This window comes from Ahaetulla prasina, chromosome 2 (genome assembly GCF_028640845.1).
Source record: "Ahaetulla prasina isolate Xishuangbanna chromosome 2, ASM2864084v1, whole genome shotgun sequence".
Classification (NCBI taxonomy): Eukaryota; Metazoa; Chordata; class Lepidosauria; order Squamata; family Colubridae; genus Ahaetulla; species Ahaetulla prasina.
This window is the reverse complement of record NC_080540.1, coordinates 24,489,217-24,516,422: the sequence shown is the minus strand read 5'-3', so window position 1 is coordinate 24,516,422 and position 27,206 is coordinate 24,489,217. Positions and strand designations below refer to the sequence as shown.

Sequence of the window (27,206 nt, the reverse complement as noted above, 5' to 3'; positions counted from 1 at the left end):
CAGAAAAAAGCAACCTTAAAAACAAGCCCTGGTCTATTCCAGCAAGGATCAGGCAATGAATATCAACGAGCATTTATTTAAAAAAAGGATGGAATTTTATTTATTTATTTTATTTATTAAATTTGTATACCGCCCTTCTCCCGAAGGACTGGGGCTGGACCTAGGAAACTGCAGTCCTTTCAATAGCTACTTTAAAGACAAGTCAGTATTGAATTAATGAATTCCGGACAGGGTAGAAGGAAAATAATCAGAAGTTTTTTCAGCTGTTTAGATGTGGCAGGAAAATCGGTCTGTGAAAAAGAAGAAAAGAAGGAAAGAGTTACAACTGCAAATGGAGAGAATGCCTCCCACTGAATGCCGTACCAGTGAGATGGAGCATAAGGAGCCACGTTGAAAGGCAACGATATATCTGATATTGATGTTGCAGTGGTGACCACGCTGATCAGATGATCTCCTGGCTTGTAATAACTTGGTGGACTTTGTTCATGCCGGTTGTCCAAATTCAGTGGGCACTTCATTCTAAGCTTCCCAGAGACTGGCTGGGGCACCAGTAGCATCAGAAGCAGGAACAGGAGGTCCATAATTCATGGGGCTGAATCAATTCAAGCACAGCTCATAAAATCATCTGCTACAATGTCCTACCTGTCAATGACTACTTCAGCTTCAACCACAACGATACACGAGCACACAATAGATACAAACTTAAGGTAAACCACTCCAAACTTGATTGCAGAAAATATGACTTCAGCAACAGACTGGTCAATGCCTGGAATGCACTACCTGACTCTGTGGTTTCTTCCCCAACCCCCCAAAACTTTAACCTTAGACTGTCTACTGTTGACCTCACCCCATTCCTAAGAGGTCTGTAAACGGCGTATATAAGAGCACCAGCGTGCCTACCGTCCCTGTCCTAATGTTTCCTTTAATTGTATTCTTTTATGTACACTGAGAGCATATTCATCAAGACAAATTCCTTGTGTGTCCAATCACACTTGGCCAATAAAAATGCTATTCTATTCTATTCTATTCATTTTATGTATTCAATTCATGCTTATACTTACATATCTTATCTAATATGTACTCGACGAATAAATAAATAAAAATAAATAAATTCCTTTCGCTTTTCTAAACACAAACATAAAGAAGATATAGAAGAATGTAAAATACTCTGATACGATAGAAATGCCAGGGGGTTCCTGATTCAGACACAGACAAACCAAACTTCACTTGGAAAAGGAGGAAAAGGTATATTCACAGGCACAATTTCTGCCTGTCCCAAAACCTGTGCCATACGGAGTTTGACATAGTGCATTTATCTTTTTCTGAGGCAAGATCCCTTCCGTGTTGTTTTTAGTCTGATGTTTACCACAAAGTCAATCACTGGAGAAGTAGCAGAAGAAACCTCAAATCCCAGGATGGTGATCATGACAGTGAAAAGGAACTTCTCTTGGGATCCTGAACTTCTTTGCAGCCCTATCCACAGAGGAGTAGCAGGAGAAAAGCATTGTTAGTGAAAAATTACTAGTGCTCCTGTAGGAAGTTAGCACCCACCCCACTCTTAGGAAAATGAGATATTTTAGGAAATATTGAAAGGGCAGAATTGAGGCCTTTGAATGATGGTCATTGGCCCCAATGGAAAGGGTGCGCAACTTGGGTGTTCTCCTGGATGGACGGCTGTCGTTTGAAGATCACCTGGTGGCCGTCTCCAGGAGAGCTTTTTACCAGGTGCGCTTGGTCCGCCAGTTGCGCCCCTTCCTTGACCGGGATGCCTTATGCATGGTCACTCATGCTCTTGTTACCTCCCGTTTGGATTATTGCAATGCTCTCTACATGGGGCTCCCCTTGAAGTGCACTCAGAGGCTTCAGTTAGTTCAGAATGCAGCTGCGCGAGTGATTGAGGGAGCCACATGTTGCTCCCACGTAACACCGCTCCTGCGCAGACTGCACTGGCTACCTGTGGTCTTTCGGGTGCGCTTTAAGGTTTTGGTTACCACCTTCAAAGCACTCCATGGCTTAGGGCCCGGGTACTTACGGGACCGCCTGCTGTTACCTTACGCCTCCCACCGACCCGTACGCTCACACAGAGAGGGTCTTCTCAGGGTGCCATCAGCCAAGCAATGTCGGCTGGCGGCCCCCAGGGGAAGGGCCGCTAAGTGAGATGCCCTGTTTCCCCAAAAATAAGACATCCCCTGATAATAAGCCCAAACAAGCTCTTGAGCGCATGCGCATCTGGCTTCCCAACTGACTGCATATCAGAAGGTCACAAAGGTTGATCACGTGACCCCAGGGCACTGCAATCATCATAAATATGAGTTGGTTGCCAAACATCTGAATTTTGATCACATGACCATGGTGATGCTGCAACAGTGATAAGTGTAGAATATGGTCATGTCACTTTTTTCAGTACCATTGTAACATGGACACTTGTTCTTTATTTATACTTGTTTATATTGTATTTTTAGGGACAGGGTGGCTCAATGGCTAAGATGCTGAGCTTGTCAATCAAAAGGTCAGCAGTTCAGCAGTTCAAATCCCTAGTGCTGCTGCGTAACGGGGTGAGCTCCCGTTACTTGTCCCAGTTTCTGCCAACCTAGCAGTTCGAAAGCACGTAAAAAATGCAAGTAGAAAAATAGGGACCACCTTTGGTGGGAAGGTAACAACGTTCTGTGCACCTTTGGCATTTAGTCATGCCGGCCACATGACCACGGAGATGTCTTTGGACAGTGCCGGCTCTTCAGGTTTGAAACAGAGATGAGCACCACTCCCTAGAGTCGGGAACGACTAGCACATATGTGTGAAGGGAACCTTTACCTTTATCTATATTGTATTTGGATTTTCTTTGTCATATTGTGAGCCATCCAGGGTCATTCTGGAGTCAGATAGAATCTAAATCAAATAAGCAAACAATCTGATGTTTTTCTTGATTTTCACACTGGATATTCAACTGTGAAAAAGTTATTTGAAAGAAAAAGTCTTTCAAATCAAAAAGTGTGCATATAAATAGATAATAACAATAACAATAACAACAACAACAACAACAACAACAACAACAACAATAATAATAATAATAATAATAATAATAATAATAATAATAATAGCAATAATAATAGTAATAATAATAGTAATAATAATAATAATAATATCAGAGTTGGAAGGGACCTTGGAGGTTTTCTACTCCAACCCCCTGCCCAGGCAGGAAACCCTACACCATTTCAGTCAGATGGTTATCCAACATTTTCTTAAAAATTTCCAGTGTTGGAGCATTCACAACTTCTGCAGGCAAGTTGTTCCACTGATTAATTGTTCTAACTGTCAGGAAATTTCTCCTTAGTTCTAGGTTGCTTCTCTCCTTGATTAGTTTCCACCCATTGCTTCTTGTTCTACCCTCAGGTGCTTTGGAGAATAGTTTGACTCCCTCTTCTTTGTGGAAACCCCTAAGATAGTGGAACACTGCTATCATGTCTCCCCTAGTCCTTCTTTTCATTAAATAGGCATATTGAGTTCCTGCAACCGTTCTTCATATGTTTTAGCTTCCAGTCCCCTAATCATCTTTGTTGCTCTTCTCTGCACTCTTTCTAGAGTCTCAACATCCTTTTTACAACGTGGCGACCAAAACTGAATGCAGTATTCCAAGTGTGGCCTTACCGAGGCATTATAAAGTGGTATTTTTTTTTTTTTTTTTTTTTTATTCAAAAAGTTTTTATTAGTCAAAAAAGGTTTATACAAATACATATCAGGTATGGTAAATTTTCATTTTTCTTATCTAAAATAAGAATTTTACTCAAATTTTTTAACACATACAACAGCCATAAGGCAAGCAGGTGACACGAAGTAGCTAAGTTTGCAAATTTTAAATACGTAATAAAGAAGAGTCAAGAATAAACAGAATATCGTACAAAAGAGAATAAGGAAAACCAACACAATCCCAAATATCTTTATCACTTCCTAGTTTTGGATCTCAGAACTCTGGGTTCAGCCTGACCCAACTCCAGGGCCGCAACAGCGGCAGCCGCTTCAGCCCCATGATCTATAACCTCCCCTTCTTCAATTCCTGGGTCATCTGATTCCAGGAAGGCTTTGTGTTCCTCCACATAGGCCGTAGCCTCCATATTGTACTGATTTTTTCGTAATGCCCTCCCGGAAAATCATCAATCCCTCTGGCATCAGCCATCTGAAGCCCACTCCTTCTGGTACAATTTGCTTGACAAAAAATAATATTTCTTTCTTTTTTCACGTACCTGTCTGGGAATCTGCCTCAGAATGGCTATCTCCCTGCCCCTGTAAATCAGTGCCCCACTCCTATGTTTTCTAAGAATTTCATCTCTCGTCTCTCTTCTCACAAATTTGACATGAACCTCTCTGGGAACTGCATGCGTGCGTGCATATTGAATTAACTCTATAAACTCGATCCACATCCCAATTCATGAAATCAACACCTCTCCCAAGAAATTCTCCCAACAATTTAGTCACAACATCTCTCAAGTCTTCTTGGTCCACTTCTTCCAAATTTTGAAACCTAAGGAAATAAGACATTTTATCCATCTGTAGTCCAAGCACAGCATTGCCTGTCGTCTCCTCTCTTTTCTGCACTGCCCATCTCACCCTCCAAACCTTCCACTTTCTGCTTGTTTTCTGCTGAAACTTGTTGAGTATCCTTTAAATCCTTTTGGATAGTCACAATTTCTGCTCTTATTTCATCCAATTTCTTGTCCATATTAGATAACTTTTCCAAAATTCTCTCCATCTCTCCAGCAGTTGGTCTCTGACCTTTTGCCATTAAGGAAAAAAATACAAAATCCTCAGGCAGGCACGGTATCCTTGTAATTTCCTCCGGATCCACCAGGGGGCACTCACAGGAGCAACGAGTCCAGAGTACAGTTAGTCAACCAGGAAGCCGAAGGCAAGTGATGTCATCAAAATTCTCATAGTGAAGGCGGAAGCTGGACGCCACCACTGTTCCCCAGAAGGAGGGGGGGCCTCAAACCTTCCCTCCTAAATTTCTCCATCACCTCTTCTCTCCAGAGCTCCACAAAACCGGTAATCTTCTTATTTTAAGTTCTCCTCTCTCCAGAATAACTCGTGCTCCTTCCAACCGCAGGGGAGAAAACACCCCCCCGCACTCCGGAGCAGTCCACTCACGTTTACCGATATTCCCTTCCCTTCTCCTCCTCAATTCTTCTCCGTGCCCTGTTCACCACCAGGCTGCTGCAGTTATAAATCAATGCCCGGTGCCACGGGCCACAGCGGCCCAGGCGACGACCAAAATAATGGCCGCGGCCTGTGGCCTCCGAACCCCGCCGAGCCTAGGACGCGCCAGCATCGGTCCCCACAGTCCTGTATGTCGGCTGGGAGACCCCTGGCGAGCCGTCCGTGCGGCAGGTGTCCTTTTCGGAACACCTGGCCCCTGAGGGCCTCGGCGGCGGCCGGATTCGGGCGCTGGAGGCAGGAGAAGCCTTCCAGACGTCCGTTGCCGCTGGATACCGGAAGTCGTCTCTCATAAAGTGGTATTAACACTTCACGTGATCTTGATTCTATCCCTCTGTTTATGCAGCCCAGAATTGTGTTGGCTTAAATCGATTGATTGATAAACAATTGATTGATTGATAAATCGATTGATTGATAAACAAAATGAATGAATACACAGCATTGGGGCTAGTGGGAAAATAAAATAGTAGATTTGAAATGGACTACAAAAACCATCTAGATGAATGCTCTGCATTATCTGAATAAACCATTCAAACCATCTATCAGAAGCGTCTGCCTATAGCCCCTACTTAGAAATCTCCAGGTATGAAGAACCCACAAACTTCATAAGGAAACCATTCCTCATTTGTGCAGCTCTTCATATCCTGAAGAAAAATGGACTGACTGATCTTTTATATTTGGGAAACATGGAGAACTGGTGTTCTGCCAGATTCTTCAAGATGGACAGAGCTCCTTGTTAGAGCAGTCATCAATATATACCGGGTGTCAAACACACATCATCACATTGTCGTCCCATGTCGTATCCCAACTTTTTCCCCCTTTGCTAAAATGGGGGTGGGCATGGCCCATGGGCCGCAAATTTGACACTTTGGTATATACTGTTGTCCTCAATTCAGGTCTGAGCCTGGTGCTAAGGAAACAAAGGACGCCAGACATGAGGTCTAGGTTTTGATTGCTTTTTATTGGAGTGGTCCAAGGAAAAGGGCTCCTGGCCAAAATGCTAAGAGAGCCAAGAACAAAGGATTAAGAAAGCGTTATACATTTCCATTAAAGGAGAAGGTGGGACAAAGTGGGATAATAAGAAATATCATCAAATAAACATTTTAGTAATAATTCTACAATTTGCTCTATTGATCTCTAGCTGTCCCTATTCCTAAGCCTTGGCTAATGAATGCTCCATGAGTAATCTAATACAGGGGTCACCAACTGGTGGTCCGTGAGAAAATTTTGGTGGTCTGCAGAAAAATTATTTGCATTTTTTATATTGCACTAAATCAGGGGTCCTGTTGTGTCTGCGCCACACCCCCCCGAGCCAGACCCCCTGCCAGAAAGTGACTCGGAAAGTGAGGAGGAAGGGCCATCAGGACTTACCTCTGGAGCACCGGCTCCTCTGGCTCAGCTCCAGGAGCCAGAGGCAGGCCAGGTGGAGGAGATAACGAGGCCACCATGTCCTGACTCTCCCCCCCCAGGCCACGCCTCCAGACCCGGCTGATGGCCACCAGGCCTTGCTAGATCCCAGGTTTTGGAGATACGAGAGGCAGCTACAACAAAGGAAGGGGTGGGGCAGGCCTAGAAAGTGCTGAGTCATGGAGCCACACCCCACAGAGTATAAAAGCAGCCCTGGCTGCTCTTCTGCTCCGTGACGAGCAAAAATTGAGCTGAACTCTTTGACTCGTGGAGAATTGAGCTGAACATTCAGCCTGGATTGCTGACTTCCTGGTTCCCCGGCAACCCCAAGATAAGGGAGACTTTGGCAGGCAGCTGCAGATTCCCTCCCAGGACTGATAGCAGCCGTGAACTCAATTACTGGCTCGTTTAGCCAGCTCATGTGGCTGAGGTTGGGAGGGGACAGAACAGATCCTCAAACTATGGGCCGTGGGCCGGATATGTGCAATGAACACTTGCTGCAGAGTCTCCCACTTCAGGATTTTTTTGTGTGGGTCGGAGGGGGGCAGAAATTCTGACTTGGGGTCTTCTTCAGCCTCCTAGTGTGGGGCTTTGGGTGAAGGCTGGAGGGACGCGCCACTGGCGGCAAAGAGCCGGAGGGCCTTGTTCCAGTGGGACTGCATCATGGCCTGGAACTGGCTGACCATCTCAGCCTGCTGAGCCTCCAGGCGCCGGTACCTGGCCTTGCACTCCCGCAAGTCTTCCCTCTGCTTGTAGTCCTCAGTGAGGTGCTTTTGCTGAGCCTCCTTCTTGGTCAGATCCAATTTGAACTGAGCCACCTGTTTTGCCAACTCTTTCTCATGGTGGCTGCTTAGCTCCAACAACTGCTTCCTGTTGGGGCCCTCAGAAGCTGGAGCAGGCAGGCAAGGAGTGGGTGGGAGGGGAGGGGTGAGTAGAGGTTGGCAAGGCACCCCTCAACGTGAGTGCCATTAAGTTGGTCACACCCACCTAGTCACATCATCACCTAGCCACGCCCACCCATCTGGTCATTATGCAGATCATATTAGTGGTCCACGGGATTTAAAATTATGAATTTAGTGGTCCCTGAGATCTGAAAGGTTGGTGACCCCTGATCCGGTTTGGACCGGATCTTGCGATCCAGTAGCGATGGAAGCAGGTAGTTTGGAGCACCGGTAGCAAAAAATCCCTGCCCCCCTCCCACCGCCCACGCCTTGCTGTTCCTCTTCTCTGTCCCTGAAGCTCTCGGTGGTGATATAGCTGCAAACGGCCTTTAATAACTGCCGCGGCACTTCAAATGGCCACACTACAGCTGATCAGCACTGTGGGCAGCTAGTAGACCGGTGCCTCTATTTTTAAAGAAGATAGACCGGTGCCTGCCAAAAAAAGGCACTTGGTAGACTGGTGCCTCTCAGTAAAACACAATTGGAAGACCGGGGCCTCTATTTCTAAAGAAGGTAGACTGGTGTCTCAGTAAAAGGCAAGTGGTAGACCAGGGCCTCTCAGTAAAAGGCAATTGGTAGACTGAAGCCTCTATTTTTAAAGAAAGTAGACCGGTGCCTCCCAAGTTTTGTATACTTTATTATTTTTATTATTTATTATTATTGACCATGCCCATTCAGTCACCTGACCACCAAGCCACACCCACCAATTAAGCCACACCCACAAAACCAGTAGGGAAAAATTTTAGATTTCACCCCTGCCCTGATCTAATACACATTTTATTTGTTCCAAGCCATCACTATTCTTAACTTTTAACTGAGGTCTGCAAGTTGCCTAACTCTTTGTTATTTTTATCGGATGGGTGCTCTAAAACATTTAATGGAGGAACCCCAATATTTTCATTAGGAGGTTTGGGATGAAGGGCAATATGCTGCTGTGGTTATCAAGCTGGCTGAGAAAATGCATCCAAGGAGTGCTTATCGATGATTTATCTTATAAAAACCATGAACTACTGAATTTAGTTACAATGTTTTATTCCAGTGATGGCTAACCTTTTTGCCATCACGTGCCAGGAGGCGGGGGTGGGGGGGGTCACGCACATGCATTCCCACACCCATAATTCTATATGCCATGCCCCTGCGCATGAGCGCGTGACCCCACTCCCATCCCGCTGCTGCCATGCAATGGCCCGATAGGCCTGTTTTTCTTTCTCACCTGGCTCCAGAGCCTCTCTATGAGTCTGGAAAGAGGAAATGCCCCCCCCCCCCCCCGGAGGCCCTCTGGAAGCCAGAAACTGCCCGTCTGCCAACTTTTGGTTGGACAGGAAGTGACATTTTTTCCTGTCCCCAGCCTCCAGAGACTCCTAGAGTTTTGCTGGGGACAGCAAAAAAGTCACTTCCTGTCCAACCGGAAGTTGGCACACGGGCAGTTTCTGGCCTCCGGAGGGCCTTCGTGCGGGGGTGGGGAAGACCGGAGCTGAGCTCGTTTTCCCACAGATATGGCTACGCATGCCACCTGTGGCACATGTGCTATAGGTTCGCCATCACAGTTCTATTCTGTATCTTGGATTCACCAACAAGTGAATGAACGAGTTTGATGAAAGGAAAGAGGGACTGTATCTTAGAACTTGTGGTGAACCTAAGACCAAAGTGGCTATTGAGGCCTTGGATTTTGATGTGTCCATGAAACTCCCTGGGTCAAGATTGATTAAAATAATCTTAACATCTGTTGTGTCCCACTCCTCCTCTGACGGCCGAGTCAGGGAAGTCCGTATCAAGCCTGCCTCTGCAGCTCTGCCAAAGTCCTACCAGAGTCCTCAGGGCAGGCAGGAATCCAAGGTGTGACTTCAGCAATCCAGATTAAATTTTGCCTGACTCAGAGAATGCCAGAAAGCAGATCCTTTATATAGGCCATGGGGTGTGGCTCCATGATTCAGCACGTATCCAGGCCTGCCCCTCCCTTCCTTTTGCTGATGTCGCCTCTCCATTCTCCGGAAGCATGGATCTATCCATTGCATCGTTTCATCTCCAGCTGTTGGTAATCCCAGCTCGTGGCTGGCTTCAGGCGCATATGCTATCGGAGGGAGGTTTGTTTGCTCGGTTTGTCCGGGCATGGTGCCAGGGCTGGTGGCTGGAGGCATGCCAGGACATTCTTCTGTACTATCAGTCTCTGGCTGAGATAGCAGGAGATGAGAGGGGCCCGGCTGTGGGGGGCGGGGGCAGCGAGGCACAACATCCATCTGGAAATAGATTGAAATGAATCATGGAGGACTGATTCCAGTGGTGGGATTCAAGTAATTTAACAACCGGTTCTCTGCCCTAATGATTTCTTCCAACAACCAATTTACCAAATTGCTCAGAAAGTTAACAACCGGTTCTCCCGAAGTGGTGCGAACTGGCTGAATCCCACCACTGACTGATTCGTCATATTTTGAAACATAACTTTCTAGAAGAACAGCGGCCTGAGAGCAGACAAGCCAAAGTCTGAAATTATGCAGAGGCACACAGCGTCTAAATTGTAGGTCAACCATGAATATTCTATATTTTTAGAGCTTTGTGGCTCAGGATACATAACTTTGCATTATTGCTTGTATTTGCCATTCACTGGGCAAGGTGACAGTTGAACAATTCCTGGAGAGAGAAAAAGGAAGAAACCCCCAGTGCTTCCATAATTATAGGGTAGAAGCAGGACACCTATCACAGCTCCTTTGCAGAGCTGGAAGTGTGCCTGTAGACAAGAACTCATTTCCAAAGATGCAGAAACACTCTCCCATTCTGCGTTTGTGATATATTTTTTTTTAACCATGCAAAGTTCTGATGACTGGTTTTTGACTGAGATTGATTTTGTTCTTGGGGACTTAGGACACTATTGCACGAGCCTTTATGTGGTGATCCCCTTGAGCGTTGGCTTTCAAAATCAAAGTAAATTTTGGCTCCCATTTAGCAGGCAGCTGTTTCAGATCAGTGTCACGCTCAGGCACTAATTAGCCCCTGGGGTTTTCTCTTTAGCCACTTTGCCAACAAATATCAAATTTATTTTTCTTCAGCCACAGGTGCCGTGTATTCTCTCTGGGGCCAATTTCAAGGATGCAGCTTCCAAACCTTTCAATTCTCGATGACGGATTTAATTCTCACTCAGCCCTATCATTATGAACTATATGGGGATTATTTCCCTTTCATTTCTCTCCAGAGAAATGCCCAACAAACTCTGAGTCCAAGAACTAGTTGAATTAGCCAGGGATCTCTCGTGAGAAGGAAAATTATTATTCTCAAAAGTTTTATCTCTGCTCTTCGATGGAATCCTCCAGTGGAGACTTTGGGCAGAGACAGATGGAGTAATAGCCGTAATAGCTCAGGCTGTAAGAAGCCTGTTATTAGAACACAGCAGCCTGCAATTACTGCAGGTTCAAGCCCGGCCCGAGGTTGACTCAGCCTTCCATCCTTTATAAGGTAGGTAAAATGAGGACCCAGATTGTTGGGGGGGCAATAAGTTGACTTTGTAAATATACAAATAGAATGAGACTATTGCCTTATACACTGTAAGCCGCCCTGAGTCTTCGGAGAAGGGCGGGATATAAATGTAAATTAAAAAATAAAATGGAGTCAGCTGCAGTTCATGTCTCACACTGGCCCAGAAGGGCCTAAATGGAAATCTTTCCTGATTGAGAAGTTGGCTTTAGGGCAAAAATGTCACAAGAATTTCAGACTTTGCATTCCCCTCCTCACTCCCATTTTCTGTATTTCTTTTTTTCTTTTTCTTTCTTTTTTCTTTTTTTGCATTTATATCCCGCCCTTCTCCGAAGACTCAGGGCGGCTTACACTATGTCAAGCAATAGTCTTCATCCATTTGTATATTATATACAAAGTCAACTTATTGCCCCCAACAATCTGGGTCCTCATTTTACCTACCTTATAAAGGATGGAAGGCTGAGTCAACCTTGGGCCTGGTGGGACTTGAACCTGCAATAATTGCAAGCAGCTGGTGTTAATAACAGACTGCATTAGCCTGTTGAGCCACCAGAGGCACATTTATTCTTCACATAAAAGAAAAGAAAAGAAAAGAAAAGAAAAGAAGGTCTGAGTGCAACTGGAAGCATTTGTTTAAGGTAATAGAAAATACAAAACAACATAAATAGTATAGAGAATAATCCTTAGACAAGTAATTGGGACGAAAAGACTAATTTTTCCGCGGCCACCTTTTTCACCTCTTTTTCATGGGTCCAAATGAGACTCTACTTTCTTACTAGTGATTCAATGGGTGCAAGATTCTCCATTACTCCCTTGTATACCTTGTTGGAAGAAATGTCCATCTGGGTTCAGGTCCAAGTGGGGAGAAAGGCACTGGAAACATGGTGGCTGTTTGGAAAGATGGTTTAATGGTGGACAGGACCACATGGTTTTGAGGTCCTGGGGCAAAATGGGCAGAAATGCTGAGACTGCCTGGGCTTTGTGCCCTCTGTGGGCTTTTGAATTTGAGCTTGTATTCTGATTGGTTGTCAGACTCCCATGGGGCCATGCAGGGGTAACTTTGTAGGTTGTCTGTGTCCCAGGATTGATTAAAACTTGCTCGGTGATGAGTGTAATGAAGGGGCTTTGGGCAATTCCTATTATGGCTCTGCTTGAAGGAGGTAGGTCTTTGCAATGTAGAATAGACTGGCCCAGGTCTTAATGGCCCATTGACAAAAGTGGGGGGGCTGAGCTTCTGCCTTCCTTCTAGGGGAAATATTTTGCCCTTTTAATATTTCCTAAAATATCTCATTTTCCCAGGAGAGGGTGGGTGCCAAATTATTTCAAGCAAAAACATTGTCCTGCTGATGGTAAGAGAACAGCCTGGCCCATTTTTTAGGTTTGACCCGTTGGAATATGATGAGAGTGGAAATTCTTCTGTATCAAATTTTCCCATTTCTTCTGGTTGTTAGATGCTCCTTTGTATTCAGTTCTGGCCTTAGAATGATAATGTAACACTTGGGGATGAAGATGCAGCCCAGCAGCCCAGCATTGGAGGACAATATGGAGAAGATCTGAACAGCCACCGTGTATTTCCCTTTGGTGCTGAGGTAGGTAGGGACAAAGGTAATCCAAACACTGCAGAAGACCAGCATGCTGAAGGTGATCAGCTTGGCCTCATTGAAGGCTGCAGGGAGATTCCTGGCCAGAAAAGCCACCGTGAAGCAGATGGCAGCCAGGAAGCCCATGTAGCTGAGGGTGATGTAGAACATGACAACAGAGCCTTCGTTGCATTGCAGGATGGCCACTCCTGGCTGAGAGTGGAGGTCAACATCAGGGAATGGGGGAGAAACCCCCAACCAGATGGAGCAGGTCATAATTTGGACAGCAGAACAAGAAAGGATGATGGAGTTGGTCAAGCTCTTCCCCAACCATTTTTTCATTTGATTTCCTGGTTTTGTGGCCAGGAAAGCCAGCACTACTGTGATGGTTTTGGCCAAGAGACAAGAAATGGCAACTGAGAAGATGATGCTGAAAAGTATTTGTCGGAGAAGGCAGGTGATTTTCTTTGGTTGACCAATGAAGAGAAAAGAAGACAAGAAGCAAAGCAGGAGGGAAACCAGAAGGATGTAAGAGAGGTCCCGGTTATTAGCTTTGACAATGGGAGTTTCTAGGTATTTAATGAATATGATTAGAATGAGGCCTGTGGTTAGGGAAAAAAATAAGACAAGAGAGACAAGGATGATGCCCAGATGTTCTTCGTAAGACAGGAAGGTTATAACTTTAGGGATACACTGGACTCGGTCCTCATTTGGATATTCATCATCTGGACACTTGGTGCATTTTTCCATATCTGTGAAAACCAAAAAGCAATATATTTTTTAATGTTCTGTTCTTTGGTTATTCAAGAAAGATCTTCTTGAGACAACAGGGGCATGTTCCGAGATGCAATTCTTAACATCTCCAGAGACAAAGATAAAAGATATCATTGTTCTAATATATAGAACAATACTTTGGTCACAGAAGCACGAAGCCGAAAGCACCAGCCTGAAGATGATGAGTGAGACCTCGTCGAAACATCGCCACGTTACTCTTAACCTTACACGGGAAAAGACATGAATATGCCAAGACCTACTATTTGTGTGTGTGTGTGTGTGTGTGTGTGTGTGTGTGTAGGTCTTTGGTTATTCGGGTTTTCTCCCGCATAAAATTGGAAGTGTCTTGGCGACGTTTCAACGAAGTCTCATTCGTCATCTTCAGGCTTCAGCTTCGTGCTTCTGGGAGCAATGTGTGATTGCAGCTATTTCTTCCTTTTTAACTGCTAGTGGGGGTTTGAACTGATTGGGTGGGAGCTTGGCTGTGCTCTGATTGGATGGGGTTTTTTCGTGCTCTGATTGGCTGGGGGTGTGTCCTGTTTGGGTGGGGGCTTGGTTGTGCTCAGATTAGTCTGAGTTGCAGAGGGATTTGAGCTGATGAGCTGCATTGCTGTTGTTTGGTTTCGTATTCGTGGTCGTGCTACATCTTCATAGTGGGTGTCAGTCTGCTGCATGTATGGATTGGAGGGGTTTGAAATGGCTAATGTTGCAGCTGCGGTCTGGCTTCTGGTCCTTGGTCATGCTTCATGATTAGTGTGGGTTTGGGTCTGCTTTCTGGGTAGAAGTGTGGTGGACCTCGTGTGTGGACCTCGTGAGTGTGGGTCTGGTTAAAAAACATATAGATAGATAGATAGATAGATAGATAGATAGATAGATAGATAGATAGATAGATAGATAGATAGATAGATAGATAGATAGATAGATTCTGAGGTTTTCATGCGTGTTTGTATGTAGGTCTTTGGTTATTCAGGTATTCTCCCGCCTAAAATTGGAAGTGTCTTGGCGACGTTTCAACAAAATCTCATTCGTCATCTTCAGGCTGGTGTTTGCAGTTCATGCTTCTAGGAGCAATATAAATTATTATAAATATACATAAATCCTATGAATGTGGGAAATTCCAAGGACCTGAATGGTTTCCAATGTAAGGTGCAGAACCATTATTAGAGCTAGAACCAGTTAATATTTCTAGGCACACTTCCTCATTCCAAGTGATATTTCTTAATACATTGGACATGGAAGATGCCTATTCTGTATTATATGGTTGGCTGGAAGAGAAAGCTAATCCTGCAAATAATCTGGTATGGCTCCTGAGAACAGTGGTATTATGGGTGTAATGAAGTGCACCCATCTCATTGTGGACCAGCAACACCTTCTCAGTGATCCTGAAGAAGAGGCCCATGTGGAGTGCATTCAGTGGTGGGTTTCTACCAGTTTGCCTCGGTTCAGGTAAACCAGTAGTGGTGGCAGTAGGAGGCTCCACCCACCCGCCTGGACATCATCATAGATGCTTTGTGCTTGCGCAGAAGGTTCTGCACATGTGCAGAAGCGCCGCATACAAGCAAAGCAAGCACGCACGCACACACATGCTCCCGGTTGCAAACCGGTAGTGAAGGTAAGAGGAACCCACTACTGAGTGTATTGTAATAACGCTTCCAGAAGATGGACCTAAGACAACTCCTCAAATTTCAGAGAATTCAGATATTCCTTGAAAAGTAAATCTGGCTGTATATATCCAAACTGAAAAGGAGATGAGATATTTTCCCTGGGAATATAAGAGAATAACAAAGTTGAAATGGTGTAGAGTTTCCTGCCTAGGCAGGGGGTTGGACTAGAAGACCTCCAAGGTCTCTTCCAACTCGGTTATTATGTTATGTTAAAGGGACCTTGGAGGTCTTTTAGCACAACTCCCTGCTCAGAAAACCTACTGTCCCATTGCTCAGGAAACCCTATCCCACTGCTCAGGAAACCCTATGCCATTTCAGACAAATGGTTGTCCAATCTCTTCTTAAAAATTTCCAGTGTTAGAGCAGTTACAACTTCTGGAGGCAGTAAAGTAGCATTGTAAAATAGTAAAGCTTGCCCAATCTCTTCCTGAGCTTTCCTTCAAGGTGTTTTTGCTATTTTTTTTCTTTCGATAAGAAATTGTACGCCTTGAAAATAGACAAGAAAAAGTAGAATATATAGAATTCAATCTGTCTTAGAGGAAAGCTTTGAAGCTGGCTAACAGCTGTTCTTCACTGTTTCACCAGCTTTTACAGGATTTCGGTTTTTCTCTGGGTGAAAGAGGATAGCTAAGAGTGGCTGGAGAGCAGAAAATTGCCCCAGGGGCTCTGCTTTGTTATGCAGAGCCTCGGAGGGGAGCCTGCCTAACCCAGCCCTGCTTCAGACTCGGCTCGATCCTGCTAATTAGGCAGGACAAGAGGAAGATGCCCACCTCTGCTCAATTGATTCTGTTTTGAATACTAGAAGCAGACGGGACAAATACAAGTGATCAATTACTGGGGAAGCAAGAAGAGAGCTGACTTCTACTTCTTTTAAAAAAGGAAAAAACTTTTTCTCACTTTAAATTAGTGAAGGAAAAAATGGAGTCTGAGAGGAAGTGGATTGGAGGCTGCTTGTGAGAGAAAGCGAAGTTTGTCTTTGTGGATTTTAGCTGAATAGAAGCACTCCAAAGGAGGCAAGGTGAAAGTTTTTATTTTACAACTTTAATTTGAGACTTTTTGAGACTTTGAGATTTTACAATTCTAATTAGAGACTTTACTTAAATTAAAATGGCTTCTAAACCACCAAAAGTTCCCATGACGAGAAGGGGGTCTAAAACTAACTTACAAGATATATTAAAGGAACAGAACAGAGTTTCTGAAGAAAGATTTAAAGAACTTATGAATAATATTCATGGTGTGAAGGATCAACTTAGGGAGGAAATTAAAGAGACTAATAAAAAAATTAGAGAAGATTTATTGATGGCTTTTCAAGGTTTGGCAAAAAATTTGGAAGTAATGGAGGATAAAGTGGAAGTAGTTAGTCAAGCAAATCAGTATTTGGATAATAAAGTTGGAGAGCTCCAAAATAAAGTGGATAAAAATGAAGACCATGTGGTGGTATTGCAATATAGAGCGTTGGAGAAGGCTTTGAGAATTAGAGGTCTTCAAGATCAGAAGGAAGAAGATCTTAAAAAAGTTATATCTGAAACCCCAGCTGAAATGTTAGGAATGGATCCTCGAGAAGTTGATTTTCAAATTGATAAGGCATATAGGGTTAATTCTTGGGTAGCAAGGCAGAAAAAGCTCCCAAGAGATATTGTAATTTATTTTTTGACTTCTACAATGAGAAATCAGATTTTGCAAGCTACATATCAAAAGAAATTGCAAATAGGTGAACAGGAGGTGTTGGTTTTGAAGGAGATCCCTGCAAAAATGTTAAAGGATAGGAGGGACTTTAGATTTTTTACACAAGAGCTTAAGAAGCATCAGATTCAATATAGATGGGAGGTTCCAATTGGTTTAACAATATTTTTTCAAGGCAGGAGATATCGAATTGATACTGAGTTGAAAGCAAAAGATTTTCTCTTTAATGTATTGAAAGTCGATGTAGAAACAGTGGATAAAAGTCTTCAAGAAAAACAGAGAGGGGAAGCTGAAACGGCTCCTGTGATGTCAGTACCTCAAGAACAACCTCAAGAACAAAGAATGACAAGGGGAGCTATTAGGCGTAAGAAGATAGAGGAACGACTATCTCTATTTTAACATTCCATGTCAAAAATTTATTTGCCATCACTGGCCTCTTGAAGCTTCTGAGCAATTAAGTGGGAGGGGCAGATATGGCGGTGTGAATCCTTCTTTGTGAGGTGGGGCCATAGGTGTCAGATGGGCTTGTTTGTCACGTACCTGGCTCCTTGCTGCATGACAGCTGCCCTGCCCAAGCTCCTGGAGGTGCTTGCTGGGGTGGAAGTTGAGACCCCCAGACTTATTGTCATGGGGGATTTCAACTTGCCATCGACCGGCATGTCGTCGACAGCAGCTCGGGAGTTCATGGCTTCCATGACGGCCTTGGACCTGACCCAAGTAGTTGATGGCCCTACTCACATTGGGGGTGGCACGCTGGATCTGATTTTTATCTCTGGTCAGTGGTTGAAGGATCTGGACTTGAGGGATTTAGTCACTGAATCTTTGTCATGGTCAGATCACTCTCTCCTTCGCCTGGACTTTCTGACCGCCACTCAACACCGCAGGGAGACGGAACCAATATGTTGGTTCCGTCCCAGGCGCCTGATGGACCCGGAGAGGTTCCAGATGGAGCTTGGGCCGTTCCCTGAGAGTCTAGTCCACAGCACGGCTGAGGAACTAGTCGTGGCCTGGGAACAGGCCGCGGCTGGGGCTTTAGACCGTGTCGTGCCATTGCGGCCTCTGACCCGGCACAGATCTCAACCGGCTCCTTGGTTCTCCGAGGAGCTGAGGGAGATGAAACGCCGGAGAAGACGCCTAGAGAGTTCCTGGAGGTCCAGTCGTTCAGAGGCTGATCGGACACTAGTTAGGTCCTATACCAGGACCTACCTAGTGGCTCTGAGGGAAGCGAGGCATTGCTACGTCTCCTCTCTCATAGCGTCGGCAGATAACCGCCCGGCCGCCCTGTTTCGGGTGACCCGCTCTCTCCTTCAACAGGGAGAGCGGGATGACCCATTGCAGGGATGTGCCGAGGAGTTTAGTGGTTATCTATACGATAAAATCGTTCAGCTTCGGGACGGTCTGGATCAAAATTGGGTGGATCCAGGTGAGATGTCGGAGGGCTGTCTTGTTGAGACTGTTTGGGATGAGTTTGACCCTGTGGCTCCCGAGGTTATGGACAGGTTGCTGGGGAGGTTGAACGCCACCACATGTTTACTGGACCCGTGCCCCTCCTGGTTGGTACTGGCCACGCAGGAGGTGACACGAGGCTGGCTCCAGGGAATTACAAATGCTTCTTTGTTGGAGGGGATCTTTCCTGCCGCCTTGAAAGAGGCGGTGGTGAGACCTCTTCTCAAGAAGCCTTCCCTGGACCCAGCTGTATTAGGTAACTATTGTCCGATCTCCAATTTTCGCTTTGCGGCAAAGGTTGTAGAGAGTGTGGTGGCATGTCAATTACCTCGGTACCTGGATGAAACTATCTATCTAGACCCGTTCCAGTCCAGCTTCTGGCCCGGTTACAGCACTGAGACGGCTTTGGTCGCGTTGGTTGATGATCTCTGATCCTGAACAGGATTTTTCTACTGAAGCTGTGGGAGGAGCCAAGCTGAAGAGTGAGAGTCTTCAGCTAATTGCTCAGAAGCTTCAAGAGGCCAGTGATGGCAAATAAATTTTTGAAATGGAATGTTAATGGTTTGAACTTAGCACAGAAAAGAAAAAAAAATATTCCATTATTTGAAACAATTTAAAAACGATGTGATATGTTTGCAAGAGACACATATAAAATTATCAGATCAGAAATATTTGATTAATTCAAAATTAGGTAAACATTTTGTTTCTTCTGCTCCGAATAAGAAAAATGGTATAGTTATATATTTGAAGAAAAATATATCAGCTAAATTAATTGAAACGGACATTCAAAGAAGATACATTGCTATTGAATTGATCTTAGAAGGTAAAAAGATACTTGTGATTGGCATATATGCACCTAATCAACAACAATCTATCTAGACCCATTCCAGTCCGGCTTCCGACCCGGCTATAGCACGGAGACGGCTTTGGTCACGTTGGTGGATGACCTCTGGAAGGCCAGGGACAGGAGTTGCTCCTCTGCCTTGGTCCTATTAGATCTCTCAGCGGCTTTTGATACCATCGACCATGGTATCCTGCTGCGCCGGTTGGAGGGATTGGGAGTGGAAGGCACCGTTTATTGGTGGTTCTCCTCCTATCTCTCTGACCGGTCGCAGACAGTGTTGACAGGGGGGCAGAGGTCGTCCTCGAGGCGCCTCACTTGTGGGGTGCCTCAGGGGTCGATTCTCTCGCCTACCCTGTTCAACATCTATATGAAGCCGCTGGGTGAGGTCATCAGTGGTTTCGGGGTGAGTTATCATCTGTACGCTGATGATACTCAGCTGTACTTTTCCACCCTGGACCACCCCAACGAAGCAGTGGAAGTGCTGTCCCAGTGCCTGGAAGCTGTACGGGTCTGGATGGGGAGAAACAGACTCAAGCTCAATCCCTCCAAGACGGAGTGGCTGTGGATGCCGGCATCCCGGTACTGTTGGGGGAGAGTTAGTGGCCCTAAAGGAGGTGGTTCACAACTTGGGCGTCCTCCTGGATGGACGGCTGTCCTTCGATGAACATCTGGCGGCCGTCTCCAGGAGGGCCTTTTACCAAGTTCGCTTGGTCCTTCCTTGACCGGGATGCCTTATGCATGGTCACTCACGCTCTGGTTACGTCTAGGTTGGATTATTGTAATGCTCTCTACATGGGGCTGCCCTTGAGGTTCACCCAGAGGCTACAGTTAGTCCAGAATGCGGCTGCGCGAGTAGTAACGGGAGCCGCTCGTGGCTCCCACGTGACATCACTGCTCCGTAGTCTGCACTGGCTTCCTGTGGTTTTTCGGGTGCGCTTCAAGATTTTGGTTACCATCTTTAAAGCGCTCCATGGCTTAGGACCCGGGTACTTGCTGCTGTTACCCTTTGCCTCCCACCGACCCGTACGCTCTCACAGAGAGGGTCTCCTCAGGGTGCCGTCCGCCAAACAGTGTCGGCTGGCGGCCCCCAGGAGTAGGGCCTTCTCTGTGGGGGCAGTGATGCTCTGGAATGAACTTCCCCCTGGCCTGCGTCAAGTGCCTGATCTTCGGACCTTCCATCGTGAGCTTAAAACATATTTATTCATTCAAGCGGGACTGGCATAATAGTGTTAAATTTTAATTGGGTTTTCTTAATATTTTAAAATTTAAAATTTAAATTTTTAACTATCAGCCTTTACAATTTGCTATGTTTTAAATGTTGTTTTAATTGTATATATTCTGTTTTTATTTTGGCTGTACACCGCCCTGAGTCCTTCGGGAGAAGGGCGGTATAAAAATTTAATAAATAATAATAAAATAATAATAATAACAAGAAAATTTTTATAAACTGTTACATGAAAAATTGACTCTTTGGGACTATAAAACATTTATTATATTAGGGGATTGGAATGGTGTAATGGATATTAGAAAAGATAAAAGAACTCTTTCTAAGAAAATTCCTACGCATGCAAAACTGCCTAAATCTTTTTTTGATTTGATGGAAGATTTTGAGTTGAGAGATATATGGAGAAGGCAGAATTTTGATGATAGAGACTATACTTATTTTTCAGATAGGCATCAATCTTTTTATATATATATATATATTTATATTATATTTATATAATATATTTTTTTATATTAATTACCAATGACTAGGGTTAAGAAAACAAAGATATTTCCAAGGTGTTTAACTGATCATAGATGGAGTTGCAATATGAAGGAGGAAGAAGATCATGGAGAATAAATGAAAATTTGTTTAGATATGAGGATAATGTAAATCAATGTAAAAAACAAATGAAAGAATTTTCTGATTATAATTTGAATAAGGGAACTTCGATAGAAGTGGTGTGGGACGCCAGCAAGGCCTTTATGAGAGGAAATTTGATATATATTAATAGTAGACAGAGGAGAAAATTACAAAAACAGCGTAGGGATTTAGAAGAGGAAATTCAGAGGAAACAACAATTACTGGTATATAATCCACATGATTTAAAAATTAATGAGGTGATAAAGATATTACAGAGTCAATTTAATATGTTAATGGCAGATCAGGTGGCAACCAATATACAATATGCTAAACATAATACTTTTTGTAATGCCAATAAATCAGGGAGGTAGTTGGCTTATATGTTAAGGAAAAGACAGAAAGTACGTACTATTGAAAGAATTGAATACAAGGGTAAAGTGAGATTTCAACAGGATAAAATTAAAAAAGCTTTCTTGGAATATTATACAAATTTATATGCCAGAGATACAATATTGAATATGGATATTGATAAATATTTGAAAGAATATAAGGTTAAAGGTTTAACTAATGAACAAAGGGAAGAGTTGAATTGGCCTATAACTTCTCAGGAAATTATTTTGGTAATAAAGCAATTAAAAATAGGGAAATCCCTGGGCACGGATGGACTTACAGCAATATATTATAAAAAGTTACAGGATGAGATAGTTGGTCCACTTATGGAGTTATTTAATCAGATACTGATGGGAGGAGGAATGCCACCATCATGGAGGACTACTTTTATTTCATTGATACTAAAAGAGGATCAGGATTGTACCAAGCCTGGGAATTATAGACTGATTTCACTCTTGAATAATGATTATAAGATTTTTGCGAAAATAATGGCAAATAGGTTGATGGAAATTGTACAACAAAGGATTCATACTGACCAGTCTGGTTTTATAAAAGGGAGACAAATGAGGAATAATGTTAGGCAGATAGTGAATTTATTGGAATATTTGGAAAAGAAAAATCAGATTCCAGCAGCGTTATATTTTTGGATGCAGAGAAAGCTTTTGATCGTTTGCATTGGGAATTTTTATTTAAATTAACAGATAAAATGCAATTTGGAAATGGTTTCCAAAAACCATTGTATACGAATACTTAGGGCAATTTATGGAGAGCAAACAGCTCAGATAATAATTAATGGTAGTTTGACAGATAGTTTTAAAATTGCGAAAGGAACAAGGCAGGGGTGTCCTTTATCACCTTTATTGTTTATTTTGTCTTTGGAACCTTTATTGGATAAGATAAGAGAGTTAAGGGAGATAGAGGGTATTAGAATTAGAAGACATGAATACAAAGTCAGAGCATTTGCAGATGATTTGGTTGTTATGTTGACTCAGCCTATAAATTCAAGTGTATATTTGTTGGAAGTAATTAATCAATATGGAAGGGTCTCAGGGTTTAAAGTGAATCAAAATAAAACAAAAGTGTTAACCAAAAATATGATTAAGAACCAGAAAGAAAAACTAGAGGAAATAACAGGATTTGAAATTGTAAAAAAGGTTAAATATTTAGGAGTCTTTCTTACTTCATCAAATGTAAAATTGTATAAGAATAATTATGATGTGTTATGGAAAAAAATTCAGAAGGAAATGAATACTTGGAAAAAATTACAATTATCTTTGTTGGGGAGAATAGCAGCTATAAAAATGAATGTTTTGCCTAAATTCTTGTTCTTGTTTCAGATGATACCAATAATTAAGAAAGACAAAAATTTGGAAGAATGGCAGATTGGAATTAATAAATTTATATGGGAAGGGAAAAAAGCGAGAGTTAAAATGAAAATAATGCAAGATACACGGGAAAGAGGAGGATTAAAAATGCCTAATTTAAAACTGTATTATGAAGCAGTTGTTCTTTCGGTAATAAGTGATTGGTTTAATTTGACAGAGGAAAGGATTTTGAATATAGAAGGTTATGATTTATTATATGGTTGGCATGCATATTTATTGTATGATAAGAAAGTAGATAAAGCTTTTAAGAATCATGTGTTGAGAATTTCTCTTCTGTGTCTGGAAAAATATTATTATAAGTTAAATTATAAAATTCCTATATGGGCAAGTCCTCGGCATGCAGTAGAGAATATAAATATAGAACAGGAACAAGAAATGATTACTTATAAAGATCTTTAATCAGATACTGATGGGAGGAGGAATGCCACCATCATGGAGGACTACTTTTATTTCATTGATACTAAAAGAGGATCAGGATTGTACCAAGCCTGGGAATTATAGACTGATTTCACTCTTGAATAATGATTATAAGATTTTTGCGAAAATAATGGCAAATAGGTTGATGGAAATTGTACAACAAAGGATTCATACTGACCAGTCTGGTTTTATAAAAGGGAGACAAATGAGGAATAATGTTAGGCAGATAGTGAATTTATTGGAATATTTGGAAAAGAAAAATCAGATTCCAGCAGCGTTATATTTTTGGATGCAGAGAAAGCTTTTGATCGTTTGCATTGGGAATTTTTATTTAAATTAACAGATAAAATGCAATTTGGAAATGGTTTCCAAAAACCATTGTATACGAATACTTAGGGCAATTTATGGAGAGCAAACAGCTCAGATAATAATTAATGGTAGTTTGACAGATAGTTTTAAAATTGCGAAAGGAACAAGGCAGGGGTGTCCTTTATCACCTTTATTGTTTATTTTGTCTTTGGAACCTTTATTGGATAAGATAAGAGAGTTAAGGGAGATAGAGGGTATTAGAATTAGAAGACATGAATACAAAGTCAGAGCATTTGCAGACGATTTGGTTGTTATGTTGACTCAGCCTATAAATTCAAGTGTATATTTGTTGGAAGTAATTAATCAATATGGAAGGGTCTCAGGGTTTAAAGTGAATCACAATAAAACAAAAGTGTTAACCAAAAATATGTTTAAGAACCAGAAAGAAAAACTAGAGGAAATAACAGGATTTGAAATTGTAAAAAAGGTTAAATATTTAGGAGTCTTTCTTACTTCATCAAATGTAAAATTGTATAAGAATAATTATGATGTGTTATGGAAAAAAATTCAGAAGGAAATGAATACTTGGAAAAAATTACAATTATCTTTGTTGGGGAGAATAGCAGCTATAAAAATGAATGTTTTGCCTAAATTCTTGTTCTTGTTTCAGATGATACCAATAATTAAGAAAGACAAAAATTTGGAAGAATGGCAGATTGGAATTAATAAATTTATATGGGAAGGGAAAAAAGCGAGAGTCAAAATGAAAATAATGCAAGATACACGGGAAAGAGGAGGATTAAAAATGCCTAATTTAAAACTGTATTATGAAGCAGTTGTTCTTTCGGTAATAAGTGATTGGTTTAATTTGACGGAGGAAAGGATTTTGAATATAGAAGGTTATGATTTATTATATGGTTGGCATGCATATTTATTGTATGATAAGAAAGTAGATAAAGCTTTTAAGAATCATGTGTTGAGAATTTCTCTTCTGCGTGTCTGGAAAAAATATTATTATAAGTTAAATTATAAAATTCCTATATGGGCAAGTCCTCGGCATGCAGTAGAGAATATAAATATAGAACAGGAACAAGAAATGATTACTTATAAAGATCTTTTATACAATGAGAGGGGAAATCTACAACTAAAATCTTTGGATACATTAAAAGAAGAAGGGAAGAATTATACTTGGTTTCAATATGGACAGTTAAAGGCTAGATGGAAAGAAGATCAGAAAATTGGTATTATTCAAAATGAAGAAAATTTGGTTAAACAAATTAGAAATCAAACCCAGGGGCATATAAAGAGATTGTATAATGTGTTGATAGAAATAGATTCTGAAAGATATTTAATAAAGGATTGTATGATAAAATGGGCACAGAATATTCAGGAATCAATAATGCTGGAAACATGGGAAAAAATTTGGGTTAGAAATGTTAAATTTATGCAAGCGCAGAATTTAAGGGAAAATTTTTATAAGATGTTTTATAGATGGCATTTAGATCCTAAGAAATTATCATGTATGTATCCAGATATGCAAGCGAAATGTTGGAGATGTAATTGTGATGATGCTACATATTTTCATGTATGGTGGACTTGTAAGAAAATTAAGTCTTTCTGGATAAGAATTTGGTGGATTATGCAGAATGTTCTGAAGAAGAAGATAAAGTTCCTACCACAATTTTTCCTTTTGGGAATAACAACAGACTGTACAGTGATTGAGACTAAATTGATTTTGAACTTAATAACAGCAGCAAGACTGTTGATTGGACAATATTGGAAGAAAAAAGAATTACCCACAATAGAAGAATGGATATTGAAAGTTTCCAATTTGGCTGAGATGGCTAAAATCTCAGCCTTCTTGAAAGACAGTACTCAAGAAAAATATTTAAATGAATGAAAGAACTGGATTGATTATATTCAAAATAGATATTAGATTAAGAAATTTCAGATTGCCTTTGAATGAAGGATGTTGTTTTTGATTTTAACGGAAAAAGTCAGGTTATGTGAGAGAGAAGGATTATAATTGTGTTAGATTTTAAAAATTTAATGTATGACTGTTTGTTTATTGAACTATATCTTGTGTTTGTTCTGGGAAGTCAGGGGGGGAGGGGGGTTTTGGAGGGAGAGGGGAAGGAGGGGGAGGGGGGAGGAGAGGGGAAAAATTTAATTGTTGTTGTAAAACTTTTTCAATAAAAAAAAAAGAATTAAATCTGTCTTTTCACTTGCACTTTCATGAAAATGCTTTGGATCAGGGATGAAATGCTACAGGTTCGGACCAGTTCGCCTGAACTTGTAGTAATAAAAGCTACCTGTTCACCCGAACCGGTAGTAAAAAAAATGCTACCAGTTCGAACAAACCAGTATTTCTGATAATCAGCTGTGTTGCAAGATTTATATTTGCTAGAAAGCAAGAAATCCTGTTTTGTAGTGAATCTAAATCGCATGCCATAGCTGTTCCCCCCCTCAGTGTTCTACTTACCTTACAAAATGCTTCTCAAGCCTCCTTTTTCAGCGCCGCACAGTAGCGCCTGTGGTGCGCATGCTCAGGAAGCACACATTTGGCATGCACTGCACATGCACGTGAAGTACACGTTTGACACTGTGCATGTGCATGAAGTGCACATTTGGCATGCACTGTGCATGCGCACATGCAGTGAACCAGTAGTGAAGCGAACCGAGAGCAGACCTCGGAGCATTTCACCCCTGCTTTGGATGGATCCTGTTGTGACTCCAGCCCCCGAACCTGGCCCCATGCCCGAAAGTGACTCAGTGAGTGAGGGGGAAGGGCCGGTAAGGCTTACCTCGGGAGCACCGATTCCTGTGGCTCGGCTCCAGGAGCCAGAACCAGACCAGTCGGAGGACGTAATGAGGCCGTCATCCCCTGATTCCTCCCTTCCCCAGGCTACGCCTTCAGACCCAGCTGATAATAATAATCAAGCTTGGCTTGACCCGCGCTTCAGAAGATCATCAAAAGGAAGGGTGGGGCAGGAGCCCCACCCCACAGGATATATAAGGAGCTTTGGGACTGCTCTCACTCCACGGGAAGCAAAGTTTAGCTGATCCGTTTCAAAAAGAGCTGAAAGTCTTGCTACGTGAGTCATTTGTTTGAACTTTGGCAGGCAGCTGCGATTTCTCTGCCAGGACTGATAAGAGCCATGAATCCACTGGCTGAAGGCCAGCTCGTGGGTCTCAAGTGGGGAAGGAGACAGAATAGATCCACTTTTGCAAAACCTGTCCTTTTCTCTAGTGTCACCCACCTTCCTGAGTAGAGATGGTCCCCTCTGGACAAGGAACACAGTCATAGCAGCAAACTGGCTCTCCTTCACGCTTCTGCTTGACAAATCCAGGTTGACAATTTTCCATACATTGGGACTGAGGAAGAGACTGAGCAGAAAAACAAGGAATGCCAAAGAAAAATTGTTAGACGTAATCATTCAAAATGGATGTAGACATGAACATTAGCCATATACTAGAACATGGGCAGTCAACCTTTTTATACCTACCGCCCACTTTGGTATCTCTGTTAGTAGTAAAATTTTCTAACCACCCACCGGTTCCACAGTAATGAGCCATGTATCATCGTCTGCGCATGCCTCTCGTGCATCGGCTACCAGCTCTGTTTGTCTGTTATAGCTGGGTGGTGTGGGGGGAGATGCGCAAGCTATTCTGGGACGAGGCTCTTTTGTTTGCGGTCGCACTATAGCGCCATTTAGTTTCACTTATGTAACGTAAACTAAACTTATGCGTGGGCGATACAAATAGTATATTTTCAGAAATTTAAATTGTCACGGGGAATTTTATGAAAACCTAATGAAAATGTTTTTAAATAATGCTATGATTTTTTTTA

At 42.5% G+C, this 27,206-nt stretch overlaps 1 protein-coding gene across 1 annotated transcript in view; it reads right to left on the bottom strand.

The window, feature by feature from the left end:
- Positions 1-12,439: 12,439 nt before the first annotated feature.
- LOC131190419 (vomeronasal type-2 receptor 26-like) overlaps positions 12,440-27,206 on the bottom strand; it is a 36,334-nt gene continuing 21,567 nt past the window's right edge. Inside the window, exons 4-5 of the mRNA XM_058167740.1 lie at positions 26,617-26,743; positions 12,440-13,350 (exon numbers count right to left, since the gene is read on the bottom strand). Of these exons, the coding sequence (XP_058023723.1) occupies positions 12,440-13,350; positions 26,617-26,743 (1,038 nt within the window). The remainder of the gene's footprint in view (positions 13,351-26,616; positions 26,744-27,206) is intronic.